General features: G+C 37.9%; 2 protein-coding genes across 2 annotated transcripts in view; both read right to left on the bottom strand.

Moving 5' to 3' along the window:
- Nucleotides 1-99: 99 nt before the first annotated feature.
- Nucleotides 100-1,486, bottom strand: tstd1 (thiosulfate sulfurtransferase like domain containing 1). Its single transcript, XM_051127538.1, has 4 exons — nt 1,355-1,486; nt 529-651; nt 241-403; nt 100-164 (listed from the first exon to the last, which is right to left on the bottom strand). The coding sequence occupies exons 1-4, from the start codon at nt 1,365-1,367 to the stop codon at nt 110-112; spliced, it is 354 nt and encodes a 117-aa protein (XP_050983495.1). The 5' UTR covers nt 1,368-1,486; the 3' UTR covers nt 100-109.
- Nucleotides 1,487-3,216: 1,730 nt separating this feature from the next.
- Nucleotides 3,217-13,020, bottom strand: part of tenm2a (teneurin transmembrane protein 2a) — a 189,483-nt gene continuing 179,679 nt past the window's right edge. The window contains exons 23-28 of the mRNA XM_051127510.1: nt 12,097-12,272; nt 10,893-11,128; nt 10,456-10,752; nt 6,973-8,590; nt 5,664-5,794; nt 3,217-5,540 (exon numbers count right to left, since the gene is read on the bottom strand). Coding sequence (XP_050983467.1) covers nt 4,803-5,540; nt 5,664-5,794; nt 6,973-8,590; nt 10,456-10,752; nt 10,893-11,128; nt 12,097-12,272 — 3,196 coding nt within the window. The 3' untranslated portion in view covers nt 3,217-4,802. The remainder of the gene's footprint in view (nt 5,541-5,663; nt 5,795-6,972; nt 8,591-10,455; nt 10,753-10,892; nt 11,129-12,096; nt 12,273-13,020) is intronic.

Raw genomic sequence — 13,020 nt, 5'->3', positions numbered from 1 at the left:
AAGACTTTATTAAAATACACGTACAAATATTACGCTTAGCGTTAAGTGTAAAAAAGGTCCCTGATTTAAGCTGGAATCCAGGAGTTCCAGGAGTTTTGAGGATTGTCACTTAATTGCCTCCTTTTTCCGACCATTCCTTGTAGCCCCCAACATAATTACGGGCACTGAAGAGAGAGAAAGAATTATTGTTATAAGTTCAGCAAAACTGTGATTAAGCATTCATTATGTCAAGTTTCTTACTTCTTGAAGCCCAGGCCTCTGGCTTTCTCTGTAGCAAGAGCTCCACGCCTTCCCAGTTGACAGTGGAAAACCAGTTCAGAGCTGTCCAGAGATGGCTTAACTACACCAAACTTAGACTGGAATTCAGCTGCATCCAGGGACATGTCTTTTTCTACATGTTCCACTAAAAAAAAGCTTCCATTTTAGTACACATGACAAATACACCTAATGTACAACATTTTTAGGTAACCTAAAATGTGCTTCATGCGGTAGCATAATGCAATGCAGTCAATTCTCCATCTCTTTTACCTGGGATATGGATAGAGCCTGGAATACGTCCTCTGTCTACCTCATCTTTACCACGGACATCCACAAGAAGCCCTGAACCCTTCGCCAAGAGAGCTTTGAGATCACCATAGGAAATCTCCTTATCTATAGCAGAGAGGAATGTGCACAATCAAGCAGTTGTGCCTAGATTCCTATCACGCAATAAGCACTGTTGATTGAGCTCAGTAATCAACAAAACTAAAATACTACTACAACAAAGTTAATGTTTTTATATGTTTTATACCCACATGGTAAATATTTAATTATTTTAAAAAGATTTTGTTTAGGTTTGGTTACCTTATGACTAATTCTGTTTTATGCTTTAAGTTGTTTTTATGTTTTACGATGTTCCAGAATATATTTTCATACATGCAAATAATAATTAAATCATAAAAGCATCAAAAAAGTGTTGCATTCTATATGCATAAAACGTTTCACTTTCTGCAAGTCATCCTTACGTCACAAGATTCCAAGCACTTCAAAGCGAACAAGTAATCATAAGGACGACCAGCAGACATGCATTATATTACAAGCTGCTTAAAATTGAATTGAGAGAACGCGCAACGCGGGATATTAGCAAAGGCACACAACGTTCAGGTTGTTATACCCTAAGTAATAAAATGTAGAGATAATGGAAGTGTTTATCACAGGTGCACCTGAGCACTGTTACCCTGACTACAACAGATAACGAAAACAACAGCTGCTCGAAGCCAAAATGCGTTTCCAGTATGCAGAAACAGTAAACAATTCTGCAGTTTCAGACATCCATAAAACTACGTTTCTTACTTTTACACAAAAACAAACTTACCGTTGCTTGCCATGTTGACGATAGGACAATTCACCGGGTTGTTGCACGTTTACTTCCTCGTCATTCAAGTTTTTAAAAGCCATCTCATATTGGCTTGTACTCTAAACATAGGCGTGGCCGTGCAAAAGAGAACCGCCTTGAAAGCACCCTTGAGCTAACTTCCTAAGACCCGTAGCTTCAAAATAAAAGACTGCTTACAATGCATCTGAATAATAATGTACTGTACTGTACCAAAATAGCTTTTACAAGCAGGCAATTCTAAAATCAGGTTATTGTTACTGTTGCCAACCATAATAAAGTAAGAGGAAATCTCCTTCAAAGATTGTATTAGAGTACATTTACATAATATTGACATTATCATGTGGTAAAATACCACTTACATAGTATTCTAATAATATACTTAAAGAAGATTAGCTTTTTTATTTGCAAAATTGCAAAATGTAAACTCAGAATTCAGGAGGGAAAAAAAGCCAGATGTAACCTTATAATTCTGGTAAAAAAAAAGAAAGAAAGTCAGAATTATGGTATGTAAAAGAATTGCGGATGTAAACTGTAAATTCTGAGGAAAAAGTCTCAGAATTGTGAGATATAAACTCAAATGTAAACTCAAAACTTTGATAAAGAAAGTCAGAGACAGAAAGAAAAAAGAAAGTCATAGAAAGAAAAATCTAGGATAATCTTGTACGATATTGATATAAAAATACAAAGATAAAGACAATATATTTGTTGTTATCAACAACATGAACTGCACTAAACATTATATTACATCAGTGTTTCCCAAACTGGTGTTTGTGAAGAAACTGCAGGGGGTTTATGCATTTAATAAAAAGCCAATACATTATGTAAATCATAAAAATGTTAAATTAAAACAATTTAAAATCAAAATAAAACACTTGCTGAAAAAATGCATGTCATATAACCATAACCAACATCAGACAACCATTAACATGCAAATGTGATTCTTTATTAAAATATTTATTTAAAAATCTCTCTCTCTCTCTGTAATAAATTTAAAAATACTTCATATAAAATATTTTAGGTGAAAGAGGATTAGATGACAAAAAAGTTGGTGAATTTGTAAATTTATGCATTTTAATTAGGGCTGTCCAATGATTAATCACCATTAATCGCATACAAAATAAAAGTTTGTATTATGTATATATAAATACATAAATTAATGTATATATTTAAGAGAAATATGTTATTTATGTACAAAATATTTTTATTTATATATAATATAAATTATATAAAATTTATAAATACATATACTTGTAAATATTTCTTAAATATACTGTATACGTGAATGTGTTTGCATTTATATATACATAATAATTACACACATACTCACGCAATTGATGGACTGAACTGTATGCAATTAATCACAATTAATCATTTGACAGCCCTAATTTTAATGTGTTTGAAAGATGCCTTCTAAAGTAATAAATGGTAAAATAACCAACTGAATGATATTTCTAATAAAACTTAATGTCTTCATCAGTAGTTGATGCAATGTCAAAACACTTAAACCTAAAATTAGTTGTGTAAATCCACTGATCAAATGCTGTGTATCCACCTGACTAATGACTGATCTCTGTGTGAATGTCCACAAAATTGAAAGACTTCCTGAGCGGCAGACTATTTTAGAAAGGAAATTTAAAAGATTAAAAAGAGGAATTAGGGAGAATCAATAAATTATAAATTATTGCTATTGTGTAAATAATATGTAATCATGTAATCCATAAAAAAGTAACTGTAGACTGATTACGGGTATTTTAAAATGTAATTTAATCTAATTACAAGTACTTATTTCTTAATAATATGATTACGTAATCCAGATTACATGTAATCAGTTACTACCCAGCTCTGACGACATTTTATAACAGCAATGCAGATGTGAAGACATTTACAAATACATGAGACTAGTCGGACTCACATGAATTAAACTATTTATTGGTAAGGTCTCAGAAGAGTCTCACTTGAGTAAGAATCATCCCTCAATACTGATTTGGTACATCATGACATCCATAATGAGTCTCTTCACAGTGGAAAGAATCCATTTCTATGGTTTGGGTTCTAGTACAGCAACTTTTCTGCATAAAAACAAAACTAAACAAACAGAACATCAAACGGGGTATTCAATATTATTCATCTGTGATATCTGAGTGTCACAAAATTCTAGTGTTTTAATACCAGCTGTTGATTTGCACATAACAAGCCACCTTCTGTTAGAAATATAAAAGTTGATATTATGAACAATATTCTACTGTGCTGCATAAAGGTAAATCTATACACTGTACATACAGATATAGTTTGAAAAAAACAATTTTCACAGTTTTAAACTTTATTTAAAGTATAAACCATTTTAAAACACTTTACATAAATTATTTCTGCGTATGACTTGAATTCGCCTCGAAGCAAAAAAAAAAAAATCAAAATTAATACAAAAATGAAAAATTATTACATATCGTACAAAGGAAAATAAACTCAAACTTCAGTGTTTATCTTTGTAGCTAAAAGCGGTGACTCCTTTATGATTGTCGTAGAGTACTATGAATGATAAAAATGAAAACAAACAAAGTAAAAATAAATAGTTTCTGACACTAGTAACCTTTCATGTCTGGAGTCTGTGAGTGTTTTTTTTTTTGATATCTCTATACAGAAGTGCCCTGGCGAAGGTCTCGTTACTCTAATGCGACTGGGACGTACAAAACTATCGCATCTAAAGCACACTCAGAACTTCACTGTAATCAGATACAATGCAAGTACTTTTCTATCAGTGATGAAACAAACTATTTCAGACTTAGAGATTCTCATCACTGGAATTTTCTTGAAGAAACAGTCTGTAGACGATGGGACTTGCTGCGGTGGCAATTGACAGTTTAGCTGTGAAGAATGTGAGGCCTGAGACTGACATTTCTCATGACGGATGTTACTCCTCAGTTCTGACGTCGAGACTGGGCCTCTCCAGCGACGCGCGAGACTCGCAGCACCTCTCCGATCCAGATCACTCGATCGCAAGCGTGCCATCTGGCACCAACATCCTCTCGGTAACCCAAAAAATATGGGTAAAAATATCTATTCTTTTTTAAAAAGGGGATTTTTCGTATTTCAGCAACAGTAGCTCTGTTTTGCTTCTCAGTTTCTCAGTGCTTTTTGACGTCCATTGTTGAAAAACAAAGACGAGGTCTTTCAAATTGTTCTTTTTTTGCCCGAGGCAGTATTAACAAAGTTTTTGAATGTTCTTCTTTTAAAAGTCCCTGCAGCGTTCAGTGAGTTTCCCCATTAGTTCAATTATTCTCCGTGGGTTCAGGAGATAACGGAAAAAAAGCGAGGGAAAAATAGAGAAAGACGAGAGAGAGAGAAAAAGATCCAGAAAAGAACGGAAAACTGTAAAGGTATAAGCGGAGAGAAAGCTAAACATAAACAGGATAACAAACGATTTGGACTGTTACCTCTTCCCCATTTCATTCTGTCTCAGGAACTGGATGTTGAAACTGCTGTCTGCTAGTTCAGGATACTGTTCCACGGGTAAAATGTAGTACCCGTCGTACCCCTGCACTTTCCCTGTTGAAAGCAGCTGCTGTCTCTCTCCTTCAGTCCACAAGCGGCTTCCCTCTTTATTATCCCGCGCCCGCTGCTGCTCTCGCAGCCAGGCTCCTGATAGCGCCCGCTGCCGTGCCAGCTCAAGCAGCCGGGATCTTTCCTCATCTAGGACGTCTGATGCCAAACCGTAGCGAATGCTCAGAGAAAGAGACGGAACCCGGAACTCAACGGTGACTCCTCGTCGCGAGCGACCGCTTACCGTCACGTTGATCCCGCTTTCCAGTGCCTTGCGTCCGTTGGTGAGTCCCAAAGCTAGAAGGTCACTGTCAGCTGAGCCTATCTTCACGAAGAAATGACAGTCACGCCCATCCTGTGTGTAGTGCGTCCCGTCTAAGTAGATGGCGTTATTGAGCACCAGAGCCACCTTCCTGCTGTCGTCGCTGGCCATGCTCGACACCCCCGTGACCACACGGCCTTCTTTCACCGCCAGCATCACTCCACGTCCAATGATGGGCGTACTCGTGCCAAACCAGTGGCCTGGTTTCTCATGTTTGGTCTTGCGCTCTTTGTCAAGAAGCCTTCCCTCTAGAGCCATGAAGGCTTGGTTGTGCCGTTCGGCTTCCTGCTGAACTCCGGTTATCAGCTGCGAGAAGAAATTTAAAGGCCTTGGTAAATGGAAGCAAGATCACCTAGTACAATATTCACTGATTTGGTAACTTTGGAAATACAAAAGTAATTCTCTTGAGGATTTACTGTGGTTACTCACCTGCCCGTTTTCACTTTCTTGACTGGCGAGGAGCTCATACGGCGGATCCACAAAGTAGTGTGTGTGTCTGGGAAAGCCTGGGATAATGTTGCTGAGCTGGAAGCCAAACATGACCAGCCAACTCTTCACATCTGCAATGATAAATACACAGAAAAGGAGTTTAAGCTTAAGCTTTTGGGGTTTGCAATTAACTGATTATAAGGCTGTCAATCTGAATGAAACTGAATTTAATTAATTGCATTTTAAATTCCATTTGTTGAGAAAATAGACCAAATTAAGACTTTTGTGGCAGAGAAAAACATTGAAAAGAAAAACTTTAGCATTAGGAGAAAAATGGAACTAATATTTATTAACTGTACATCAGTTTGTGTCAGTGAGATTTTTATGCTCCCCATGCTAAAAATACAAAAAAAATCAAAACAAAACTGTCCATTTTTGGACAGTAGGATATTTAATGTTTTTTTTTAAAGAAGTCTCTTCGGCTCACCAAGCCTGCATTTAGTTGATACAAAGTACAGCAAAAACAGTAAAATTTTTAAATATTTTTACTATTTAAAATAACTGTTTCCTATTTTAATATATTTTAAAATGTAATTTATTCCTGTAATTTCAAAGCTGATTTTTTAGCGTCACTACTCCAGTCACAAGATCCTTCAGAAATCACTCTAATATGCTGATTTGCTGCTCAAAAAATGTATTATTATTATTGTTGAAAACAGCTGAGTAGAATTTTTCAGCTTTCTTTGATGAATAGAAGGTTTAGAAGAACAGCATTTATCTGAAATAGAAATCTTCTCCAACATTTTAATTGTCTTTATCATCACTTTTATACCTAAATAGAAGTATTAATATCTATAATTTCTTTCCTCAAAAAAAAAACTTTCCCCATAAAAAATGTTTCTTGAACAGCAAATCTGAGGGATCATGTGACACTAAATTTTCAGTACTGATGCTGAAAATTTTGCTTTGATCACAGGAATAAATTCCATTTTAAAATATATTAAAATAAGAAAGAGTTATTTTATATAATAAAAATATTTCACAATATTAGTGCTTTTGCTGTATTTCAGATCAAATAAATGCAGGCCTGATGAGCAGAAGAGACTTCTTAAAAAAAAAAAAAAACATTAAGAATCTTACCGTTCAAACACTTTTGATTGGTAATGTGTGTGTGTGTGTGTGTGTGTGTGTGTGTTTTATTACACTATTTTTCGAAAATAATACAAGCGTTTAATTAACATAAAATTGACAGACCTAAACAACTAACGAGTTGGCTAATCTGCAAAGGCACTCAATTGTAAACTCTCACCTGTGACATAATTCTTGACATCCAGCATGTCACTGAGAGGGTTGTTATTCTTGAACATGTACAGGTTGAAGGGCGCCAGATCTTTTCCGATCTTCTGCCACATGGTGTAATCAGGTGATGTCCATCTGGCCACTAAAACATCATAGTCTCTCTGCGTGAAATGCACCAGCTTTGTTAGGGAGTCATAAAGCCCACCGTGGAAGCCAATGACAAGCTGGAACTCAGGGTTGGAGTCGTGGTACACCTCGCCATAAGCAGTGTATTGCACCTGTTTGATCATCTGCCCATTGCTGCTGAAGACAGCCAGTGGCGTACCAGTGTTGTCAGAGGCGATGTAGTACTCCTCCCCACTGCTAACCTCCATGGCAAACAGATGGCCTTGCAGGTCATAGTACAAAGAGCTGATTTCTGAACTGGAGTGGTTGAACACATGCGTGACCCGAGTCGGGTTGTTCAGGTCAGCATAAAAGAACTGGAGGTGCTGACCCAGACTGTTCTTAGTAGACACCCTACGCCCGAGTCCATCGTAACGGTACTGAACGCTCCATCCTCCAGCTGCACGGCTATAGGCGCGCACCAGCTGGCCTTTAGAGTTGTAGTCAAACACATCACCGCCCCTCTGGCTGAGGTAACCATCCTCGTCTAGACGGTACTGGACATCACCGAGCCTTGTGATGCGGTCTCGTAGGTCATAGCGGAGCGGCATGAGTCGGGCGCTGTTACCCGGGTTGAGCAGGTGTAGGTTGCCATTTAAATCGTAGCTGTAGCGCCAAGTGGACCAATCGTTTACCTTGACGCCACTGAGTTGTCCATCATTATCGTACTCATAGCGGTACTGTGTGGTGTTGGCGTATGGACCGATTTTAAGCTCTCGCTTGATTACTCTTCCCATGTTGTCATACTGCACGGTCATCCAGTACATGAGAGAGCGGAAGATCTCATACTGAACCTCTTTGATTCGGCCGTGAGCGTCGAAATGCTTGCTGAGGGTCATGACGGCGGTGGTGATTATCTGATTGATGTCGTAGTAGATGACACCAAACTTTCCAAAGTGCTCCACTTTTCCAGAGATCTCATCATAGCGGTAGAGATCCACAGGAAGTGGCGTCTCGCTAATTACTGGCTTCATGCTTGCAATTCTGAAACTATTGTCGTGGTAGGTGTAGTCAAAGCGCGCGTTCACCATACCTTCTTCCGAGAAGCGATAGATCTGCTTGTCGATCAGCGGACCCATTTTACGATAGCGGATCGTGCACGAGAAGCCGCCGCTTTGCAGGTTGACCATTTTTAGCACGCCGGCTGTCTCATCATAGCCGAAGGTGATGGCTGTGCTGTCATATAAGATCTCGGAGAGCTTGGCCAGCTTGCCGTATTTGTAGAGCACACGACGGCCGGTTCCTAGAAAGTAGGTGGCCTGGGGGCGTCCGTCCTCACTGAAGTCGTAGATGATGGACGCGTTGCTCTCTGGTGGGTTGTAGGTGTTGCGGATGTAGCCGATGGAGACGTGAGTGAACATGGTGTGACGGGCGACACTGGGCATGGTGACAGCCGTGATGCGGTTGGACGCATCGAATTCGAAGATGTATTGTCTCTGACTCTGCAGGAGCAGCACCATGGACTGTAGAGAGAAATATTTTCAGAACATCATCACATTCATATTAATTAGCAACAACATCTTTAACAAGCTGTCATAATTCAAAATCAAATCATGCATCAGAGTTTCTGCACTAAATGTTGGAAAATGTAATTTACAAATCAATTACTGAAGGAATTCTGTAATATACTGTGTGTTTTTAGTGTAGATTATATTATATATAATCGATTTATCTGTTACAACCAGTGTTATTCCAATATTATTTATAGACAATATTTACTATTTTGAAATTAATTTATTTTCAGTTTTCATTTAGTTTTTAGTTAATAATTAATAATTAGTAATAATATAGTTGTGCTTTTGTCATTTTTATTCATTAATACTATCAATTCTAATTATTAATGTATTATCTGACTAAATATTTTATTTTACTTACATTTTCAGTATATTTAAGAAAAAACTCAAAGTAAAGCAAGTAAAAACTGAAAACAACAATCCTAAATGAGTAAAGTTCATAAACTTTGAAGTTGGCTTGGAAAAGCCTCATCTGACAGTTTGAAGCTGTTTTAAAAGCTTGAAGTTTTAAAATTTAGAAATAATTAATGTTACAAACATATTGCTAGCATGATTTAACACATTGTTAACATGATTTAACACACTGTTAGCATGATTAGCATGTTGTTAGTATGTTTTTAGGATGATTAACATGTCGTTAACATGTTTTTAGCATGTTGCTAGCATGTTTTTAGGATGAACAGCATGTTGTTAGCATACATGATTAACATGTTAACACACTGTAGCATTTTTGTTACATGACATGTACATGTAACATGATTGTAGCATGATTAGCATGTTTTCAGATTGTTTTTAGCATGATTAGCATGTCGTTAACATGTTTTTACCATTCTTCTACCGTGCTTCTAACATGATCAGCATGTTGTTAGCATGTTTTTAACATGATTAACATGTTGCTAACATGTTTTGACATGATTAGCATGTTGTTAAAGTGACATTTTTCTAACATGATTAACATGTTGTTAACAAATTTCCTAGCATGATTAACATGGTCCTAACATGATTAGCATGATTCTAGCATGATTGTCGTGTTTCTAGAATATTTTAGCATGATTACCATGTCATTAACATGTTTTTAGAACGTTGCTAGCATGTTTTTAGCATTATCAGCATGTTGATAACATGATCAGCATGTTGTTAACAAGATTAGCATGTTGTTAACAAGATTAGCATGTTTTTAACATGTTTTAACATGATTAGCATGTTGCTAATGTTGTAGCATTTTTCTAGCATGATTAACATGTTGTTAACATGTTCCTAGCATGATTAGTATGTGGTTAGCATGTTCCTAGTGTGATTAACATGTGGTTAGCACGTTCATATCATGACTAGCATGTTCCTGGCATGATTAACATGATTAGCATGTCGTTTTAGCATCAGAATGTTGTTAACATGATCAGCATGCAACATTTTTCTAGCACAATTAACATGTTGTTAACATGTTCCTAGCATGATTAGTATGTGGATAGCATGTTCTTAGCATGATTAGCATGTGGTTAGCATGTTCCTAGCATGCATGTTGTTAGCATGTTTCTAGCATGATTAGCATATTGTTAACATGTTAACATTTGTCTAGATTAATGTGGTTAGCATGATAAGCATGTAATTAACATGATTTGCATGTTCTTAGCATGTTCTTAGCATGATTAGCATGTTGTCATGTGGATCTAGCATGATTAGCATGTTGTTAGCATGTACATTTTAATATATTGGTCTCAGAAGAAAAATAAACTTAAATAGCAGGTCAGTAAGCTAGCTTTTTCAACCCTATTTAACAATCTTTAACCTAATCTCACTTGAATCAATAATCTCACCTTGTCCAGGTAACTGTAGCTCCAGACCTTTCCATCCACAAAAGAGCGTGAGAGGATTCGGCCCTGTGGGTCAAACTCCGTTCTCTCACTCATACTCCCTCGGTGCAGCCCCACTAGCTGGCCTGTGCTGGAGTACGACACATTCACCACTGCAAGGCTGCTGCTCGGCTGCCATATCGCTGGCCTGCCCTGGGCATCATACGTGATCCTCAGAGTGAACTTCCTGTGGTCATCGTAGATCTTCTCAGTCCGCGTGTTCCTATCAAAATCTATTGACAGCAGGTTGCGCCCATGTGCCTGCAAATCGCAAATAGATGAATGATATGAAAACCTACTCTATTTGATGATCAAGCAGGATTCTTTGCTTGCATTGTGCACCGATATGTAAAAACAACGTATTACAGTAATGATATAAATATTTTAGAGTGAGTGCCCACCCGAAGTTTCCTGCCGAACACAGTGACCTTGCCCTTAGAAAGTTCTTTGCGCAGTCTCCACTCAATGGAGTTCAGACCATTATCAGTGGGAAGGGTGATGTTCCTGCGGCCGATAGTGGGACTCACTGATCCTGCCAGGATGTGGGGCTCAGTGTGGTAGCTGATGCCCATCCCATTGGCATACATCACTCTCAGCGTGCCATTATTACACAGCTGGTAGCTGTTCCGTACTTGATCTGCAGGGGGCAATAGAGTGACATAAAATTACCATTAAATTAAAAACAAAAAATATTTCATAACAAATTTTCAACATGACAAGAGTACAAAATGACTACTTCAAAAAAGGCTTGATTTATTTTGAACTCATGAAAGGGCTGTGGGGCATTCATCAGCTCAAGAACAGTCTGGCTGTCTTTCTTAAGATCATAAAAGATAACAAGAGCAGCGCTTTGTTTATAGCAAATGATGTGAAGCCTCGAATCCCTTTGTTTCAGAGTGCCACAAACATTTATCATGCTTCAGAACATCCACTATAAATAAATTACAAACCATGAAACTAATTTATGAGCACAAGGTACGTTCATAATTTGAGATAATATGGTTTATAATTTATATGGAACCTTTTAGAGGCGTTTAGTCGATTTATTATTCGCCCCGTGAGCGTGTCAAGGTTAGATTCAAAAGCGTGATCTGAGGAATGCTCTCCTTGGACCAAATCCTCTGTAATTCATTCAAAAGGTTCCTCCCTCATCCTGTGTTGCATTGAAGTTTGAGTTTCTGGTTTAGTCCGCCGTGGGAAGGAAGGAAAACATTTTTGCTCTCTCCCTCTGTCTTTCTGTCCTTTCATCTTAACAGATGAAATAAGCTTTGGGACAGTGGGGTTTGTGGTTGAGGGCAGACGGAAGACAGTGAATATTTGCTTGGGATAAGGTAATGAATTTGTCTCGAATCATATGCATCACAGCAAAACGCAACTGGAGCGCTAGGCATGGGAGACAAAACAAATGCTGTTTTCTGCACCGAATCATACAGTACTTCGGCTTCCAGCCTCCCACATGGATGTCGGGGGTATCTGTATCTTGCTGAGTACGTTTGTATGCACTGATATATAAAACAATTAAGTTCAAAATGAAACGAAATATGAAACCAAGCAAACTGAGCACAGAATCTTCTTTCTGAACGCGAAATTGAAATTCAGACATACCTTGCACAACAGTATAAGAGGCTTCTACTGACGAAAGATTAGTGATAACAGTGATGTCATCGTCTCTGTTGGAGCTCTCAATGTCAATGTTGATGGATTTTTCGATCTCCCTATGCAGGCTTGTAACCATCCCCGTGGGGTATGTCACATTGGTTAGTCTTCCTTCACTGTCATACCTGAAAATACAGTAAATGTTAGCAAAAGCCATTTTTAAGTTCATATTTGTACAATGGAAACAACCATAATTGTACATAATCTTTGACCATCCCAAAAAACTTAATGAGTAATGGCATTTTTGCTGGTGCCAGAGTCTCCTAGCATGGCCAGACTGTGGGTTGCTGGATTTAGAAGGAAAACAAGTAAAGTCGGACTACAAGACCATCTAAGAATAGGAAAAAGGCATCATGCACTTCTGCTTTCATTAATGCTAATGTAATGAACAAGAGGCAGTACCAGCCTGAACAGATACTGTCGTTTTTTTAATAGAGCCTATAAGCCTATAATAGTAGACTCAAGACTGAGAGGTCTGGTGATGTATCCTCAAAATAATCACTCCATAGAGGTTCAGTGCTATCCCTGCCTATTTCTCTCTCTGTGTGTAACATTACATTAGGGAGCAGATCTGGATCCTGCCACAGATCTGTCACAGTCTGGCTGATGTCTGTGCCAGTGCAGTGGAGTGTGGGGAATTCTGCATTCTCAGGAGCAAGCTTCCTCTGTCCTGTTCCTGGAGATTTACTTTCCTGCAGAGTGTTCCAACTCTAATCAAACACACCTGAAAAAGTTAATCAAGACCTTCAGGTTCCCTTTGGAAATTACAGGCAGGTGTGTTGCTGGGTTGCAACAGAACTCTGCAGGAAAAAGAGGAATTCATCCAGCTCTCTTTTCAAAGTCAAATAATGGATATTCCTACTGGATATCTCT

This window comes from Labeo rohita, chromosome 14, assembly GCF_022985175.1.
Source record: "Labeo rohita strain BAU-BD-2019 chromosome 14, IGBB_LRoh.1.0, whole genome shotgun sequence".
Lineage (NCBI taxonomy): Eukaryota > Metazoa > Chordata > Actinopteri > Cypriniformes > Cyprinidae > Labeo > Labeo rohita.
This window is presented reverse-complemented; position numbering and strand designations above follow the sequence as displayed.

Excerpts from the sequence above, each read along its gene's own strand:
- tstd1 (XM_051127538.1), bottom strand. Across the intron at positions 404-528 it reads AGGCTCTATCCATATCCCAG|TGGAACATGTAGAAAAAGAC; the intron begins GTAAAAGAGATG and ends GCTTTTTTTTAG. Across the intron at positions 165-240 it reads AGAGGCCTGGGCTTCAAGAA|TGCCCGTAATTATGTTGGGG; the intron begins GTAAGAAACTTG and ends CTCTCTCTTCAG.